The sequence below is a fragment of the Microcaecilia unicolor genome, chromosome 6, assembly GCF_901765095.1.
Source record: "Microcaecilia unicolor chromosome 6, aMicUni1.1, whole genome shotgun sequence".
NCBI classification, from domain to species: Eukaryota; Metazoa; Chordata; class Amphibia; order Gymnophiona; family Siphonopidae; genus Microcaecilia; species Microcaecilia unicolor.
Genome location: NC_044036.1, coordinates 54,863,453 through 54,882,665, shown reverse-complemented (window position 1 = coordinate 54,882,665; position 19,213 = coordinate 54,863,453). Strand labels below are relative to the sequence as shown.

At 43.6% G+C, this 19,213-nt stretch overlaps 1 protein-coding gene across 3 annotated transcripts in view; it reads left to right on the top strand.

Annotated features, from left to right (window-relative positions):
- FUBP1 (far upstream element binding protein 1) overlaps positions 1-19,213 on the top strand; it is a 238,211-nt gene that overhangs the window by 180,126 nt on the left and 38,872 nt on the right. For all 3 annotated transcript variants that reach the window (XM_030206527.1, XM_030206528.1, XM_030206525.1), the window contains one exon: positions 4,276-4,350. In XM_030206527.1, coding sequence (XP_030062387.1) covers positions 4,276-4,350 — 75 coding nt within the window. The remainder of the gene's footprint in view (positions 1-4,275; positions 4,351-19,213) is intronic.

The following is a 19,213-nucleotide window of genomic DNA, read 5'->3' as shown; positions in this document are numbered from 1 at the left end:
CCGTGAAAAATTGCTCTGATTCGAAGGGTGCCGTGATCTGAAAAAGTTTGGGAACCACATGCAGTAACATTCTGAGTAAGGATGCACCACTACTAGTACTGCATCTTGCCATTTCACATGTCTGCCCCCAGAGTTTTCACCAGCTGTCTCTCAGTAGTTGCAGCACATTGTTGTCTTGCCTGAACAATTGGCTGGTTTAAAAAATTAAAAAAAAATCTCGGTGGAAGGGGCACAAGAATCAAAGCAGAAAAAATGTTGGGGCTGGTAGGGTTTGTGATCCTACTTCCTCAGGTCTCCCTTCCTTCTTACAACAATTGGATCATAGGAGCTCTGCTTAAAATGTCTCAGACCTGAGCTTTTGAGCAGACACGTTAGTTTCTGTATCAGTACAAGTTTGCCAGAGCCAGAAGGTATCAGTATGACAAATCTACAGTTTGCTAGGCTACATGGCCTCAACTGTGCATGTTGCATCCATTGCACACCTTCATTTGATACCGGCCCACTGGGACCCTAGCTTCCCAGCGGTCGCAAGCCACATGGAACCTTGCAGATAATGATATTGCTCCATCACTAGAGAAGTCTCTGTCTTGGTGGACGATTCAATCCAATTTGATGATGGGACTTCAATTCCAAATTTCTCTTCCCATAAGACATTGGTGACAGATGCATCCAGTCTGGGCTGGGGAGCTTATGTAGATGACCTCCATACTTGTCAACGGTCCTCTCAGGAGTTTCAGCATCATGTCGACCTCCTGGAACTTTGGGCCATTTGAAACTCTGTGAAAGTCTTTCAGAAGTTGGCTAGAGAAGCGTCATCATAGAAAATACAGTGAAATCATCTGTCCAGTGGGGCCAAAAAAGCAAACTATGCTAGGAGTTATTAGAGAGAGGATGGAAAATAAGATGGATTATTATAATGTCATGGCTTCTTCAGGGGTTCTCTATGCCGTCTGCAAGAAATTCTCTTATGTAAGCAAGTCAGCTCACAATTTTATAGGTAAACCGAGTTGTGTCTGGCAAAAATAAATTACTTTCAGTGCTGCTGCGTGTTCATTTTGAATTTAAGCCAACCTTTGATATTTCCATGAATGTTATTTACACTGCATTATTCTTTAAATCACATATAAAGCACTATTCTGTTAATTTGTTTTCTGACCTATGATACAAACTGAACCCACAGCGAACAGACATTTACTTATTTTGTCTTGTTCAGAGATCTTTGAGGTCTTTTCCTCCAAACTTATATTAGAAAACAGTGCAATTTGGATGGATGATACATTACTATTAGGTCTTTTTTGCACTCTCTGTGAAGTTCAGATCTGATTTAATTTCCTTTGCAACTAGTACAGGAGCCACTGCTTGCCCTGGGATTGGTAGCATGGAATCTTGCTACTATTTGGGATTCTGCCAGTTACTTGTAACCTGGATTGACCACTGTTAGAAACAGGATACTGGGCTAGATGGACTGTTGGTGTGACCCAGTATAGCTATTAATGTTCTCTTATGCTCATTCAAATGGACAGTCATGTTGCAGTGCATTATGTCAACAAGCATTGAAGCATGGGATCAGCATCTTGTATCAAGAATCAATCTGGATGTGGAATTGGGCAGCCAGCAGCAGCATGGTACTCAGAGCCACTTAACCTGGCAGGGAAGAGTAACTGTTAGACAGGCAGAGAAGGATCACGCAACTGCATGAGTGGTCTGTCAACATATGGACATAGTCCAAAAGATCTTTCGAGAGTGGGGCACCACCTCAATAGAGTTTTGCCACTCAGCTAATCAACAAAGTTCCTCAGTACTGTTCCAGCCTGGGATCACACAACAAACTAGCCTCAGATGCCATTCTCTCAGATTGGGAGCAGAGTCTCCTGTATGCATATCCTCCTGCCCCTCTCATATCAAGAACTTCTCTGAATGTTAAGCAGGATAAAAGAACCGTGATCCTCATCGGCAGAGGCAGATTTGGTTCCCTCTACTGCTGTACTTGTCTGTCTGGGACCCATAAAGGCTGGTGTGTGTTCCATTTTTCATCACTCAGGATAAGGGGTTCCTTCTGCATCCCAGCCTTAAGTCCTAGTCCAAACAGGGCATCCCAGCCTTCAGTCTTAGTCCTCACATCTTAGATGTTGAAAAGTTAGAAGTTGATTCCCTCCAACTGAATGAGGGTGTCTCCCGCATTTTGCTTCCAGGAAAGATACCACTAAGAGGTGTTATAATTTTAAGTGAAAAAAGTTTGCTGTCTGGTATGAGGGCAGGACCCTAGATCCTTTCTCTTTGTCTAAGCAAAAGTCTGGTCTTAAAACCAACTCCCTAAGGTTTCACATTGGTGTAAGTGGTGCTTACTATCACCATGTGGAAGGTAAACCCATCTCTGCTCAGCCTTTAGTTGTTTGATTCATAAGGGGTTTGATGTTACTCAGATCTACCATCAAGCTCCCTACATTGTCATGGGATCTCAGTGTTGTCCTCACCCAGCTGATGAAAGCTCCTTTTGAGCCGCTTGCTACCTATCGTCTGAAGTTTCTGATTGGAAGGTTTTGTTTTTTTGTGATGGTCACTTCAATCCGCAGAATAGTGAGCTCCAGGCCCTAGTAGCTGATCCGCCTTACACAGATTTCATCACAACAGACATTCTTGCACACATCCTAAGTTATTTCCTAAGGTGGTGATGTAGTTCCATCTTAACCAGGCAGGTGTTTCTTCCCAAAGCCCCATGCCCCATCCTTACGAAAGCAACTGCACACTTTGGACAGCAAGAGGGCATTGGCCTTTTATCTGGAGCGGGCTAAAGCCCAAATTTATTTTTTATTTTATTACGAAATTCCTATTCCGCCTACAACTATGTGGATCACAAAGGTACATAGAGTGGAGGAGTGGCCTAGTGGTTAGGGTGGTGGACTTTGGTCCTGGGAAACTGTGGAACTGAGTTCAATTCCCACTTCAGGCACAGGCAGCTCCTTGTGACTCTGGGCAAGTCACTTAACCCTCCATTGCCTCATGTAAGCCGCATTGAGCCTGCCATGAGTGGGAAAGTGCGGGGTACAAAAATAATAATAAATAATAAAATCACAGACAATATTCTTAACAAGTCCATAACAAAGGAATCGACACCATGCCTTTAAAACAAGTGTGTGTTCAAATCCTTACGGAACTGTTCCATACTTCTGCACAGTCTTAGAAATCCAGGCAAGTCGTTCCTTATTTGGGGACCAGCAATTGAGAATGCTGCCGTTCAAGTAGAAGCATATTTCACAGTACCCAATTTTTCATTTGCAAGTAACATTGAGGATTCTGAATGCAAAATTCTCAACCGATGATCCACAACAATCGCCTGATTAAAATACCAGGGAACAAATGTTCAATATATGTAACACTTGGTGAATCAGCCGGGCGATGATAAATTTCACACGAGATGCAATCGGTAACCAGTGCAAAGATCTTCTGTCTACACGTTCACATGTTATTACTGTCTTGAGCAAAAGTTCCCAATTCGACAGCTGGTTTGGTGTCTAGAATCCAAATCTGCACCCTAGGCCCTTTTTGTTTGTTTTTTTTCAGGCTGTTCAAGAAAAAATGCTTGGCTGTGCTAGTTGCAGGCATGTTCTGCTTCATTGCCCCTTTTTTGTTTTGGACAGCTTGGTAGCTAGGGAGTCCCAGATATGACAGTGTGATGTCCTGCTTATCTTCAGAGAAAGTGAAGTTAGTTACTTATAGTAGGTATTCTCTGAGAACAGCAGGACACATCCCCACCCTCTTCCCCTAGGAATGATATTGGCTTATATATATTAGACTGCCTGGTCCTGTGCTTCAGGTAAGAATATGCACCCGTGTGTGGTGGACTGTTTGAAAAGCTTCTTGAAATAGAATGTTGGGGTGCATCTCCACTGAGGGCTCCGTCAGATGATGTTGCCCAGATGTGATAATCTTTCTGTCATTCTCTACTTATGTTAATGACACAGGGACAAAATTTGTCCTCGTCCCATCCCTGCAGGCCCTGTCTCTGTCCCCGTCCTCACCCCATCCCCGCGGGCTCTGTTCTCATCTGCAGAAGCCTCAAACACTTATGATTTTATTTTTAAATCTTTTTATTAAAGTATAAAAAGGAACAATATGCTGTGCAACTGTTGTGTATAAATTACAAATAAAAAACAATAATAAGTAGCAGCTATAATCACCCTCTACCCTTCCAACCCTAATAACACCTGCCACAGGTGAGTTACTTTGCTATATAAATGTCTTGACGTGTACTAAAATCTTATTTTTGTTACTTAGGAGAACCACAAAATCCACCTCCAACGGGACAAGTTGATTACACTAAAGCTTGGGAGGAATACTACAAGAAAATAGGTATGCTAGTTATATTCTGCACCAGGGCATTCAGTTGTTTTGTACTTATTTTTGAATAGGATTTCTGAATTAAGACCCCCAAGTTAAATAGGTATTTGAAAATAAACATAAAAACAGAATAATGAGGGATGAAAATCATATGTCCTGTCAAGTCTGTCCATCCACATCAACTGCTCATCTGTACAATCCCTTCCTCTGGAGACTAAGGTGGAGACTAAGAACCACTTATTTAATGATGTCACCCTATAGAGGTCTGTGCAGTCTACAGCTAGCCAGTATTTCTAAGTCTCCAGCAGTTGGTAGGTGAGGGAATCTGTGGAGTCTGTATTTGGTCTGGTAGTTGTCTTAGGGAACAGATTTAAAAGTTTAGGGGTTCGTTTACTAAGCTGCAGTAAGTGCCCGTGCATGCTTACTGCAACTTGAATTGGCTTACTGTGGGATGTACAAACCATGTGCTAAAAAATACCTTCTTATGGCAAGGAGGGGGGCATTTTTGTGCTAATTAGCGTGTCTGTATTACTACATGCTGTTTAGTGCAGGATTAGCGTGTGAGCCCTTAAATCCTACAAAATAGGTGGTGACAAGTTCTCCCATGCAATTTTTTTTTTTTTGCTTGTTTTTTAAATGGCTGGGCGCTACTGACAACATAAGTAGAGAATGACACAGGGTCAAAATTTGTCCCCGTCCCATCCCTGCAGGCCCTGTCTCTGTCCCCGTCCTCACCCCATCCCCATGGGCTCTGTTCTCATCTGCAGAAGCCTCAAACACTTACGATTTTATTTTTAAATTTTTTTATTAAAGTATTAATAGGAACAATATGCTGTGCAACTGTTGTGGATAAATTACAAATAGAAAATAATAACTAGCAGCTCTAATAACCCTTCCACCACCCTCTACCCTTCCAACCCTAACAATAGCTGACTCCTGCTACCCCAAGGAATCCTAATCTTCCCTGTTAAATTGTCCAGGGGTACAAAATACAACCCGTTCTGTATGCCCTAGATGGGAGATTTTTAAATCTGTGGACGAATAAGAAGTCATCAACAATTCAGTCTAGCTCTCCTGTCTTCCACTGTCCCTGTGCAATAGAAGATGTCTTTTTAGAAGATGTGCTGGTAGGATGTACAGGATCCCCATACAAATTTTGCTAGCTGTTGCTAGCATGTTTGCTTGTTTTTCCAAAAAAATAAAAATATTGTCAATTACTTCAAACAAAAAAAAATAACAGTCCAGTTCATTAACAAGCTTCAAAGTAGAAAGTGACATAGGGACAAAGTTTGTCCCCATCTCCGCTCTGTCCCCATCCCTGCAGTTACTGTGGATTCTCATCCCCATGTGATTTTCTAAACATAAGCACACATGTCAAGACCAAATAAAAAAAGGGAAACCTAGCTTCTCACTCCAAATAATGAAAATACTCCAAAAAATGGGAAGAAATCATAGGAACAAACAGGACAATTACAGAAACATGCTTTGGCTAAACACTAGAGTAAATTCAGATTATTATTTTTTTTTTTTTTTGCTTTTCTAATTTTTAGAGCATTGGTTATATACTTGACAGGTCATAGGATGTTTTCTAGAGAATATCTCCCTTAGCATGTCCAGACCTTCTTCTCAATTGTTTGCCCAATAGTTTTAGCAATATAAGCTATGCTTCATATCCCATATATGAAATGAAAAACAGTCTTTAAATCAACAGGCAAATATTTATCTGAAGCAGCGCTACACAAAGGAAGCAAGAGTTAATCCACCCTTAAAAAGTCTGTGCTCTGTTTAAATAAAGTTAGTTCTTCAAAGTTATAATAGAAAGGCCTTAGAGGGTCATAATCATCTGGCTGGTTGTAGAGTTGCATAAGGATAGAAATTTCATCCATCTCCAATGGAATCTAACCCATATCCACCTGAGTGGAGGAGTAGCATAGTGGTTAGAGCACCAGTCTTGACATCCAGAGGTGGCTGGTTGAAATCCCACTGCTGCTCCTTGTTATCTTGGACAAGTCACTTAACCCTCCTTTGCCTCAGATACAAAATTAGATTGTGAGCCCTCAAGGGACAGAGAAATATCCAGTGTGCCTGAATGTAACTCATCTTGAGCTGCTACTGGAAAAGGTGTGAACAGAATCCAAATAATAATGATAATAAAGAAGATCCATTCCATCGCCACAATTAATCTCCACACCCACAGGAGTCGACGCTTATTTACTTACTTGCAGCCCTCTGTTTCCTCAACAGCCTCCCATGGTTTTTTTGTATGGCATTCACTATTCAACCAGTGAGTGTTCCAGTCCTCGGTGTGGTGTTCCAGCTGCCTCTCTGGGTATTCCAAGCCTCATTCTGGCACTCCAGCTGCCCCTCTCGGTGCATTCCAAGCCTCATTGTGGAGTCACTCCTGTGGAAATTCCACAGCAACTTTTTCCATCCCTGTGGGAATCTCTTGGGAATCCCATGAGTTCTGTGGGATTCTCGCAATACCCATTCCCATGCAGCGCTGTAACTGGTAGCGGACTCACAGAAATCCTTCAGGCTCACTTTTGAGGCCAATGTTCAGTCTCCATCTGCTGGTAGGAGTGGAGAATCCACTCGTCTGAACTGGTCTGGAGGAACTAAAAATACTAATTTTTACCTTATTTGGAGAGGACTTGGACAAGCTTGTGAAGGGCTTGGAAGAGTGTATAGTGCCTAGGTTCCCTGAGAATGAACCCATGGCCTTAAATCATTTTGAATTGGAAAGAGAATTTGAGAGAAGTCGAGAAATATTTCCTAGGAAGAGTGAGCAGCGCACAGTGAAATAAGTTTGTTGAAGAGTCCACCCTTTGTGGGTGGCCACAGAAGCAGACAGAAATTTGGTACCGAAGATTCCGGGGCTGCTCAAGAGGTGCGGTGAGGCCTTGGGGATCCATCATCTGGTTCTTCCAGTGCATAGTTTAATGCAGTTTTACCAGAGATGGGCCCTGATAACTTCAGACCAGTGAGTCCTCTAATTTGGAGCTTATCAAACATTCTGTGGCTACATGGCATGTGACCCTTGGATGCACAGGACAGTGAGGTCTCTGGAGGGCCAACTTAGTTTGCAACTTCAAATGCAGGCTTTGTGATTGTTTGAGGTCACAACCCACAGTTTGGGAAGCTGTTCTCTAAATTATATGCAAAGGTTACTCCTTTTCTTTCCAGCATTTTATTAAAATCCTCTTGCTGATCCCCCACTAAAACCTATGTCAATCCTGTTGGTGCCTGAAAGACTATTGCAGCTGGAGGCAGTTTCTCCAGTCCCTCTAGAGGAATAAGGAACAAGAAGATACTAGATTGATTTTTGTAGGAGAACAGATTCTGTCAAACTTTGGCTGTCAAACAAGTGAGCAAGGCACTACAGATTCCAAGGTTCCAAATAGAAATTCTAAGGCCAATAATAATAAGTGTCCATCAGTGGTAGTTTAACATCTTTAGGCCTGATGCCTTTTAATTCATGTAAAATCATACAGGGAGAATGAAGAGGCCACAGCTCATTTGGTTCAATTCCTTCTGAAGTTAGGATGGGTTGTTAGCTCATCCAGGAGTAAGCTGATTCTGTCTCAGATAATCCATTTAGGAGTATGTTTTAATATTCGTGAGGGCAAAGTGTTTTCTGAGGAGAGAACACAATAGTTGCATTTGTAGATCCAAGGGTATGCTTATAAAGTGGAGGCCAAATACTTGGGATTATCTCCAGTCCTGGGATTGGTGCTGTGTGCCGGGGCTTGTATTTGCCCATTGCTGAGAGCATGCTTGCCCCACTGGTCACTCCAGAGGCAGGATCTAGATATGCCCATGCCTCTACTGGTGGGGGGGGGGGGGGTGCCCATGCCTCTACTGGTGGGGGGGGGGGGGGAGAGGAGAGGAGCTGAGGTACAGCCTGTCATGGTGGCTGTGTTCGTTAAATCTGTTGTGGGGTCTGGCCCTGGATTTGCTGGACTGGACCTTTGTGATGATGGGCACCAACTTAACAGTTGGGGGGAGGGGGCTCATTGAGTGAAGTGGTTCAGGCAGAGTGGTTGACCAATCAATTGTTCAGAGGCCTTCATACCATTAGTTGTGGAACAAAGCAGTTTGAGTATCATTAGACAATGCAACAACAGTGGCTGTGTGAATTGTCGATAGGGGCACCAAGAGTCAGTATGTGTTACAGGAGGTGAAGCTTCTCATGCACTGGGCAGAAAAGCACCTGTTGAGTCTGTCAGTAGCACGTATGATTGGACTTGAAAATGTCCAAGTGGACTTTCTAAGCTGCTTCTTTCTGGATCCAGGAGAATGGAATCTGGCAGAAGAGGCCTTCGCTGGCATTCAGCGTCGGGGAGGCCAAGGTTCCAAAGTTCTTCAGTTGGAGGAGGTAGCACCAGTCAGTAAGAATAGACATAGCTAGAAATTGAGCTGGGCAAGGTTAAACAGAAGGTAGAGGTCCATTGGGGTATAGTTATGGTGGCTCCAGAGGGAATCTGGAGGCCATTAAAAGCATTTCCAGTCCAGAGGGTGATCAAGGATATGATCAGAGTGGCGTGGACACCTCTGCTGAGTTGAAAGAGGGTAGGGCATAGCCAGGTTTACTTCTTTATGGTAGAAAAGAAGCTATGAGTGCATTGGTTTCAGCTGTGACCAAGAAAACTACCATCTCAATTGAGGGAGAATCAGCAAGATAGAAAATGGATGTGCATAGTACTCTAAATCAGAACCACTATCCCCATCCTTTTTCGGCTATTGTTCTACCTAGATGCCAAGGCATCTTTCTGGATTTTGTTGTCACTTTATCTACCTGTTTGACTACCTTAAGATAATCAGTCATCCCCAGATTCTACTCTTTAATAAAAAGAAGAGCTTTACCTCCCTATAATCGTGTTATTCTCTTGAAGTTTTGCAGCCTATAAGCATTTTCCTGCATTTTTAACATTAAAGCTTAGCTGCCATATTCCTAAAGTATTGTTAGATCTTTGTTATCCCCACCTTCCATGGTGTCTACCCTATTGATCCCCACCTTCCATGGTGTCTACCCTATTGTAGATTTGGTGGTATCTGCAGAGAAGCAATCCTTCCCAATAACTCTCCCACAATATTGCACACAAGCAAGTGGAAAAGTGAACCTAAAGAATTATTCCTGGAACATGCCATTGATATCTCCCCTTTCCTCACAGTGAACTCCATTTACCATTACCCTTATGTTACCTCTTGCTGCTTTAGGGCCCGTATCAGCTATGCTTAGTAAAACCCATGCATAACTGTCGTTAACCTTGCTGAAATTTAAGTATACTGTGTATGGGGTTCTTTACAATCAACTCATGGTAACCCAGCCAAAGAAATTATCAAAATCCTTTGAGAAGACCTACGTCTTAAAAAATGCAGCTTCAGATCCTGTAATTCACTGGATTTCAGAAACTGCATTATCCTCTGTTTTAATAGTGACTCCATTAATTTACTCTTCACCAAGATCAGACCTAACCAGTCTATAGCTCCTAGCATAGGAAAAAAAACATGTGCTGCCCAGTCTTTCAAGCAGCGTTTGAGCAAGCATCAGAGCCTGATTAATGGCTTTGGGATGTAGGAAAGAAGTCTTCGTTTTGAGTTCCCTCATAAGCGTCTTTGTGCACGTCAAGCTTGATGGCAGTTAAACGATGACTTGGCCACACTGCACGTGGGTGCACCAAAGCCTTGCAGGAAGAGTTGTGCACAGCACCCTCTTACTGTGAGGGTGAGTATGAAGTTCTGAGGGTATAACCTTAGGCAGTCTGAGATCTGGGGACCATTGCAGTCTATAGGCAGAGAGGAGCCATGTGATATGGAGAAGGCCTGGGACTTGCTTGAAAAGTCAGCGTCACTAATTGGCAGTGAAAGGGTTTTGCTTGGAAGCTCCACCATACTGCAGGCTGCAGAGGAAGAATTGAATAGGCAGTCCTACTCACCCCTTTCTCAGCTATACTGATGCAATGGAGGGTACCAGTGCTTCATTTGGAGGACAGGTGGACCAGTTGAGGTCAGTATCCATTTTTTTCCTCTTGAGTTTATCTTAATTTTGCACAGAGGCTTTGTGTATTAGAGAGGATCTGGGGCAGGTTTGTTGCATCTCTTTAAAGAGCAGGATGCCAAGAGAGGGCAGCCTCCTGGTAACAAGCTACTCTTAGTCCTGGGTGATTTATGTTGGTAGTGGTTCCTTTCATGGAGGCAAAAGAGGTCACATCTCAGGATGTCAACCACTGGATCAGCTAAGGGGCGCAACAAGATTATGGGGATCCATGCCTTGGCACTTGGGGTGTAGGGGGTTTTCTTTTTTCAGATTTAAAAAAAATTTATTTTTTTTTAATTGTAGCTGGGTCCAAAACATCTCCAATCAGTGAGTTCTAGAAGTGATTTACAAATGGTATTCTCTCAAGTTTGCCTAACTGCTTCCGGATGTGTTTTTAATGTCTCCATGCCCTTCATCGGAAGAGGAAGTTCAGAGAGAAGGCAGCGGAGTTGGTTTCAGATTCCACTGGGGGGGGGGGGGGACGTAGACGATTGGTTGGTTCAGGCAGATGGATTTCGTAAGAGAAGATGTCAGTAGTTTTGTATCTACCATAGGGGGATGAGTTGTCTACCTTGATAATTGAAGTTCTGTTAGGCCATAAACATCCAAACATGAAAACGCCAAGATTTCTGAAGGATCATGCAGAGTCAGCGAGGTCTCTGTCTGCTAAGGGTCATTTCCAAGACTTTTGTAGATTAAGACTGGGTAGAATTGGCAGTTCTCGGAGTGGAAGGTTTTATGTCAGAGGTGATTTCTTTCAACAAAGTAGAAGACTCCAGACTGGCAGTCTCTGGATCAGTTGAGAGGCACAAGGTTTTGGGGAACCCTGCCTCGGTGCTTCTCATAGGGGACAGACTACAGATTTTTATTTATTTATTTTTAGTGGAGCTGGGTCCAAATCACCTCCAGTCAACGGATCGTAGAAGCGAGTCTTGAAAGTTATGCTCTTGAGTTTGTTTGACTGCTTCTAGCTGTGTTTTTCACCACCTTGAGTGAATTCTTTCAAAAAGGCAGTAAATAAATTAGTGTTCTTCATGCCATTTACCAGTAAAGGCAAGGGCACAGTCAGCCACTGTAGATCAGTTGAGTCGTGGTGCTGATAGGTTGCAATAAAAAATTGCCCTCTCCCCTGTCAGCTGTGTTTTGGTCATGCACCAGACCTTTTACCAGATCCAAAAGATTGGAGAAAAGGAGGGACTCACTTGGGCTCAGAGTGTCAGGGTTCCCAGCTTTTCGTCAAGGAAAAATCACTGAGGGCAGCCTTGGACTGCTGCTCAATGGTCCTCTCTTTGCTATCTCCACCTTAGGGTTCGTGAGAGAAGAGGAAAATAAGCAACATAAGCACTGTCAAGTCAAATGCAAAGCATTCATAAAGAAGGCTAAAAGAGAATATGAAGATAAACTTGTCACAGAGCCTAAAACTCACAGTAACAACTTTTTCAGGTACATCAGAAGCAGAAAGCCTGCGAGGGAATTCGTTGGACCGTTGGATCACAAATGAGCAAAAGGGGCACTCAGGGAGGACAAGGCCATAATGGAGAAACTGAATAAATTCTTTGCTTCAGTCTTTATGAAAGAAGATTTAAGAAATCTACCTGTTCCAGAAATGGTTTTCACGGGTGATGATGTAGAGGAACTGAAAGAAATCTCTTTGAACCTGGAAAACGTACTGAGCCAAATTGACAAATTAAAGATTAGTAAATCACTTGGACCAGATGGTATACATCTAAGAGTACTGAAAGAACTCAAGCATGAAATTACTGATCTGCTGTTAGTAATGTGTAACCTGTCATTAAAATAGTCCATAGTTCTTGAAGATTGAAGGGTGGCCAATGCAATGCCTATTTTTAAAAAGGGTTCTGGGGGTGATCAGGGAAATTACAGACTGGTAAGCCTGACGTCGGTACCGGGTAAAATAGTGGAAATTTATAAAGAATAAAACTACAGAACGCATCAATAAACATGGTTTAATGGGACAGAGTCAGCATGGGTTCAGCCAGGGGAAGTCTTGCCTCTCCAATTTGCTTCATTTCTTTGAAGGCGTGAATAAACATGTGGATAAAGGTGAGCCGGTTGTTGTAGTGTTTCTAGATGTTCAAAAAGCTTTTGACAAAGTTCCTCATGAGAGACTCCTGAGAAAATTAAAAAGTCATGGGATAGGAGGCAGTGTTTTATTGTGGATTAGGAATTGGTTATTGGACAGAAAATGAGTAAGGTTAAATGGTGATTTCTGTCAATGGAGAAGGATGAATAGTAGAGTGCCACAGGGATCAGTACTGGGACCAGTGCTATTTAACATATTTATAAATGATATGGAAATCGGAGCGACGAGTGAGGTGATTAAATTTGCAGATCACACAAAACTATTCAAGTTTGTTAAAACACATGCGGACTGTGAAAAAGTGTAGGAAGACCTTAGGAAATTGGAAGACTGAGCATCCAAATAGCAGATGAAATTTAATGTAGACAAAGTGATGCACATCGGAAAGAATAATCTGAGTCATAGTTTCCTGATGCTAGGGTCCACCTTGGCGTCAGCAAAAAAATCTAGTTGTAAATAATACTCTGAAATCTTCTGCTCAGTGTGTGGCGGCGGCCAAAAAGCAAGCAGGATGCTAGGAATTATTAGGAAAGGGATGGTAAATAAGACCAAGAATATTATGCCTCTGTATCACTCCATAGTGCAGCCTCACCTTCTGTATTGTGTTCCGTTCTGGTTGCCGTATCTCAAAAAAGATATGGCAAAATTAGAAAAGGTTCAAAGAAGAGTGACTAAAATGATAAAGGGGATGGAACTCCTGTCGTTTGAGGAAAGGCTAAAGAGGTTAGGGCTCTTCAGTTTGGAAAAGAGACGGCTGAGGGGAGATGATTGAGGTGTACAGAATCCTGAGTAGTGTAGAATGAGTAGAAGTGAATCAATTTTTTTTACTCGTTCCAAAAGTACAAAGACATGGAGACACTCGGGAAGTTACATGGAAATACTTTTAAAACAAATAGGAGGAAATATTTTTTCACTCAACGAATACAGTTAAGTTCTGTAATTCTTTGCTAGAGGATGTAGAATGAGCAGCTCCCTTCCCTTATTTCCCAGATGCTGGCCACCCTCTATTTCAGAGCTGTCAGTTGAGTGGTCATTGGATGGACACCCAGTTCTGGAGGAAATCAAAATGCCTCCGTCTTTCTCTCCACAAAGCGCTAAGACTATGATCCTAGTGGAATGGGAATGTGATGATGAGGATCTCTGGGGGGGGGGTGGGTAGCAAAACCCTGGGCAGAATATTTACTACACTATCTCCTAAGGACATTTTTTAAAGGTTCTGAATATGGATTCGTGAGAGGCTGCCATCAGTGCAAGGTCATTCCAGTGAAGGATGGCATGAATCTGAAGAACTTCCAAAACAAAAGAATTAGTCCTCTTGATGCAGGCTACTCATCCTCAACATTGACAGTTCAGGCAGCAGTCTGTGGAATTAAATGGGGTGCATCTTGTTGCTTTGGAGTCAGCAGTTCCCAGAGAGCTTGAAGGTGGCTTGGCTGGAAGTAGGGGTGGCCTTCCTAGTGGATGCTATATGTGGTCAGTTGGAGTCTCCAATAGACTGGACACAGTACTCTTGTCACATGGAACTGAGAGTAGTGTTTTCATGGGTATATCTTGCAATTACTAATTTTATGCGGTTGTTTTGTGATATTTAGATTTTTTTTGGTATGTGTGTGGATTTTATGTAAGTACAGTTCAATCCACTTACGTGCAAGGGTCTGGGACCAAGGATATGCATGAAGTTAACCAGAGCGTGCACTTAAACGTTGTGACCCAAAGAAGCTTGACATCTGATAAACATATGTACAGTACTGTTTATTAATATACATACAGTATAGGTTAACTGACATTAGGCTGGCTTGAAGTGATCAGTTATAGTCCTCTGTACACTAATGGGTCTGTGAGTTCCATAGACTATCCAGCTTATTTTCGAAAGAGAAAAACGCCTATAGTGCGACCTAAATTGGGAGATAGACGTTTGTCTCACAAAGGCGCTCAAATCGGTATAATCGAAAGCTGATTTTGGGCATTTCCAACTGCACTCCGTCGCGGAAACGAATAAAGTTGACGGGGGCGTGGTGGAGGCGGAACTGGGGCGTGGTTATCAGCCAAGGAGAGATGGGCGTCTTTAGCTGATAATCGAAAAAAAAGGCGTGTTTACTGCGATTTTGGGTCACTTTTTTGGACCCTTTTTTTTTTTTCCACGAACAAGTCCCCAAAAAGTGCTCCAACTGCCCAGATGACCTCCCCGGACTCCCTCAGTGGTCACTAACCCCCTCCCACCAAAAAAAAACCCCACTTTACAAACTTTTTTCCAGCCTCCATGCCAGCCTCAAATGCTGTGCCCACCTCCATGACAGCAGAATGTGTTTGATCCTGTCACAGCATTTCCCTGGGTCAGATGTGGCTCTCGGGTGCAGTACAGGGTCACATCAGCATTGCATTGTGGTGGGTTTAGAGTATTGGGCTCCGTGATTTCATTAGCTTGTGTTACAGTCTCACGATGTTGGTAGTTGGTAGGCTCTTCTCCCATGGTGCTTTTCCCCCTGCCTACTGGGTCAGAGTGTGCCCTGTTGTGTTTCCTGTTGTAGTCCATGCAGTAGTGGCCATTTTTGTAAGCCAGTTTTAGTTCCCTTTCCTGTGTTAGCCATGTTACAGAACTTAGTTCTTCCCTTGAATGTGGCTGAAAGAGGGCATTGTACAGCATTCTGCCAGCTCTGACCTACTGCTAATCTCAGTACCAGGGAGACTCGTTGCCAGTGGGGCACAACCTCTGATCTGCAGTTAACTGTGAGTAAAGGCGGTTATTCCAATAAAGGACGTTTTCGGAGAGATTAGTCTTCAGGTGTCAACTGGTGTGCCAATGTTATATAACAGCAACCAGTCCTAGAGGCCTGCGTGTATGCAGGTCCCTGGAGCACTTTTAGTGGGTACCGCAGTGCACTTCAGCCAGGTGGCCCCAGGCCCATCCCCCCACCCCCACCTGTAACACTTGTGCTGGTAAATGGGAGGCCTCCAAAACCCACTGTTCCCACATGTAGGTGCCCCCTTCACCCCTAAGAGCTGTGGTAGTGTTGTACATTTGTGAGTTTTGGGGGAGGGGGGTTGGGAGCTCAGCACCCGTGGTAAGTGAGCTATGCATGTGGGAGCTTTTTCTGAAGTCCACCACACTGACCTAGGGTGCCCAGTTGGTGTCCTGGCATATCGGGGGGGGGGGGGGGCAGTGAACTACGAATCCTGGTCCCTCCCACGACCAAATGGCTTGGATTAGGACGTTTTTGAGCTGGGTGTTTTTAGTTTCCATTATCGCTAAAAAAAACCAAACGCCCAGCTCAAAAACGTCCATTTTTTTGAAAATTCGGTTCGGCCCGCCCCTTCACAGACTCGTTCTCGGAGATAAGCGCCCATGGAGATAGGCGTTTCCGTTCAATTATGCTCCTCTATGTATGCCAGACGGTAAAAACTGTCATAGCACTGACATCCAGTGACTTCCAGATAAGCCCACACGGTGTTGAGACTCTCCAGTGCTCTTGCAAAAGTGACAGGAGGAGGTTGTTGAATTTCGTCAGCATGTGCCTCACTGCTCATTTCTTCATCTGTTCCATCATCAGCCGTTGTTGCCTGCGTGTAGGCACATATCTCGACATCAGTGCTGTCTTCAGCTGTTTGTAGATTGTAATCAACAGCTACGTAGCGATGGAACTCCTCTTCAGTAACACCGGCTGGGATGTCAATAACCTCTTCATCTGACGTGTTTGCAACATCAACATCTGTTTCGTCCCTCTTCACATCCTTAATAAAGCTTGCCCGCTTGTAGCAGTTCACAATGGTTGCCTGTGTAACATGATTCCAGGCTTCTTTGTGCATATGTAGGAAATCCAACAGTGATAGATTACGAGCCAGTTCAACAGCACATTTATCCTTGGCAGTCTGGTCTTCCATAATGCTCATCGGACGACGTAGCACAAGAGCCCGATAATGTTGTTTGAAATAGGCTATTATGCCCTGATCCAGAGGTTGGATCAGAGAGGTAGTGTTTGGTGGCAGAAAGACCACCTTGGTGTTAGACAGCCTGATATTGTCCCTGTGTGCAGCACAATTATCACAAAGCAGCAAAATCTGACGCTTTTGTGCCTAACTTCTTTAGCCACTGCTTCCAGATTTCCCCAGTCATCCATGAATTTGCGTTAGCCTCGTATGACACAGGAAGTCACTTAACTTTCTTGAAGCAACGGGGCTGTTTGCTCTTTCCAATGATGAGGGGTTCCGACTTCTCACTCCCATCCATATTGCAGCAAAGGAGGATTGTCATTTGGTCCTTCGATGTTTTACCTCCAGTAGTTTTGGCATGTTTGAATGTAAGTGTTCCATCAGGAATTGCTCGCCAGTAGAGACCATTTTTGTCAGCATTGAAAATGTCACGAGGTGCAAACTCGTTCAAGATGGTAGGAAGAACTGAACCCAATTTTCAGCACCAAAGTCATCAGTGTCTTTTTTTTTTTTTTTTTTTTTTAATATATATTTTTATTCACGCAACAACAAGTTGTGAATACAAAATGCAGCAACTCTGCTCAGTATACAATTCAAAATCGTCAACCCAAACTTACGTTCAACATTTGTGTCTATTCTAAAAAACCTTTACACAACCTGCAGTGCATTTTATTGTTTTATCCCCCCAAGCATCCTACCTTACATTCTATCAAATATTCCATTCTACTTCTCACCTTCCACACCCTCCCTCCCCCCTCCCATTCATCCCTGCATACGCCTTCTCCCAGTATCCCCTCCATCTTCAGGTGAGTAATTGTAGACATTCTTCCCACAACGTGGCATACTTGCGAGTCTCTGGTTTATTAGCCTTGGAGTAAATTTGCTTCTCATGTGTGCCTACTTCCCTCATTTTTATTTTCCATACCACTCCTAGTGCACCCTCCTCGACACCCCAAAACTGCAATATTGTTTTTTTAACCAGCAGGAGGGAGACATATACCAGCCTCCTGTATGGCTGAGTCAATCCCTGCCCAACTAAGAGTGACTGTTCTCCAAGCAGTAGAGTGGCATAGTCCCATTCTAATGTTTTCTGCACCACCTTATTAAGCAGCTGTATAGCTTCATTCCACAACCCCAGAGCCGGGCATTCCAGGAAAGAGTGCAGCAGCGTCCCCTCCGTCCCCTGGCATTTAATACATCGCTCATCAGTCCATAGTCCTATCCTTGCCCCTTTTGCCCTGGATATGTATGCCCTATGTAATATCTTGTATTGCGTCTCCTGTAAGTCAGCTGCCTTGACCATGCCGTATAGGGTCGTGAACAATTTCTGAAATGTTTGCTCAGTATAAGTAGTGCCCAATTCTTCGTTCCATTTGGCTATCAATATCCCCATTTCCTCTTCCCGTCTATGTTCATTTAACACCTTATACCATGTCGACAAACTATTTAACTGATATGGAATTTTGAGTAGGATTTTGTCTAATTGACCCCACGTCCACGCCTCCCCGTGTTTTGTTCTTATGGTAGTCCAGTAATGTCTGACCTGAAGGTATTGTAACAAGTTTTTATTCGTCAGTTCCCATTTTTCCTTCACCCGGTCAAATGTATCAAAAGTGTCTGTGTCGTTTTCCAGTAATTGGCCCAAGATCCTGCACCCATTGTCCCTCCAGGTGTCAAATGCTGTTCTACCCATTCCAGGTGGGAATGCTGCATTACCCACCAGATTCATGAAAGGTGAGACCTCTGGTGTTCTCTGTTGACGCTTCCTCCACCACCCCCAAGCTCTCCGCATGGGCTCCAACAGTTCTCTCCTATCAGTAATATTTATGTCACCACTAGGGCCCCCGTGGATTAAGTTGATAAAGGACCAAGGTCTGCTCCAGATCTCCATCCCCCGCTCTGGTAAATATCTCTGCTGGCCTATGATTCCTTCATATATAAAGCGCATTAGCGCTGCAACATTATACATGCGGAGGTCTGGTAGACCCAATCCACCCCTCTCTCTCCTAAGGGAGAGTTTAACTTGACTTATCCTTGCCCCTTTTCCTCTCCAGACAAAGTTCCTGATAATTGATCGAAACAATCGCTCCTCTTTCCTTAACACCCATATAGGTGCTGCCTGTAGAGGGTAAAGAATTTTTGGGAGGAGGATCATTTTGACCAGAGTTACCCTGCCCATCAAGGAGAGTGGTAGATCTTTCCATTTACCGCACAGTTGCCTTATGTTCTCTATCTGGTTAATTACATTTTTTCTATAAAAGGTTTTTGCGTTAGTACTAAGGAAGACCCCCAAGTATCTCATTGCCCCTTTAACTGGTGTTATGGGTAATCCCTCCATCCCAGGATCTCCTTCTATTCCCGACAACGGGAGTAGCTCTGACTTGGCACAGTTCACTCTCAGGCCCGATATATCTCCAAACTCTCTAATTAACCCCAGTGCCCGGGGCAGATCTCTGGGTCCATTTGCTAAGTATAGAAGAATATCATCAGCAAATAAGTTAAGCCTGAGCTCCTTGTTTCGTACTTGGATCCCCCGTATCTGCTTTGTACTACGAATTCTTATGGCCAATGGTTCAATTGCTAATAGGAAAAGGATTGGAGACAGGGGGCATCCCTGTCTGGTGCCTCTGCCCAGAGAAAACCGCTCAGTAAGCTTCCCATTTACCATTAACCGGGCCATGGGGTTTCTATAGAGAGCCTCAATCCAAGTCACCACTGGACCCGACATCCCAAAGTGTCCCAGGGTCTCGAATAGGTATCGCCAAGATATGCTATCAAAGGCCTTCTCCATATCAAGCCCAGTTATAACT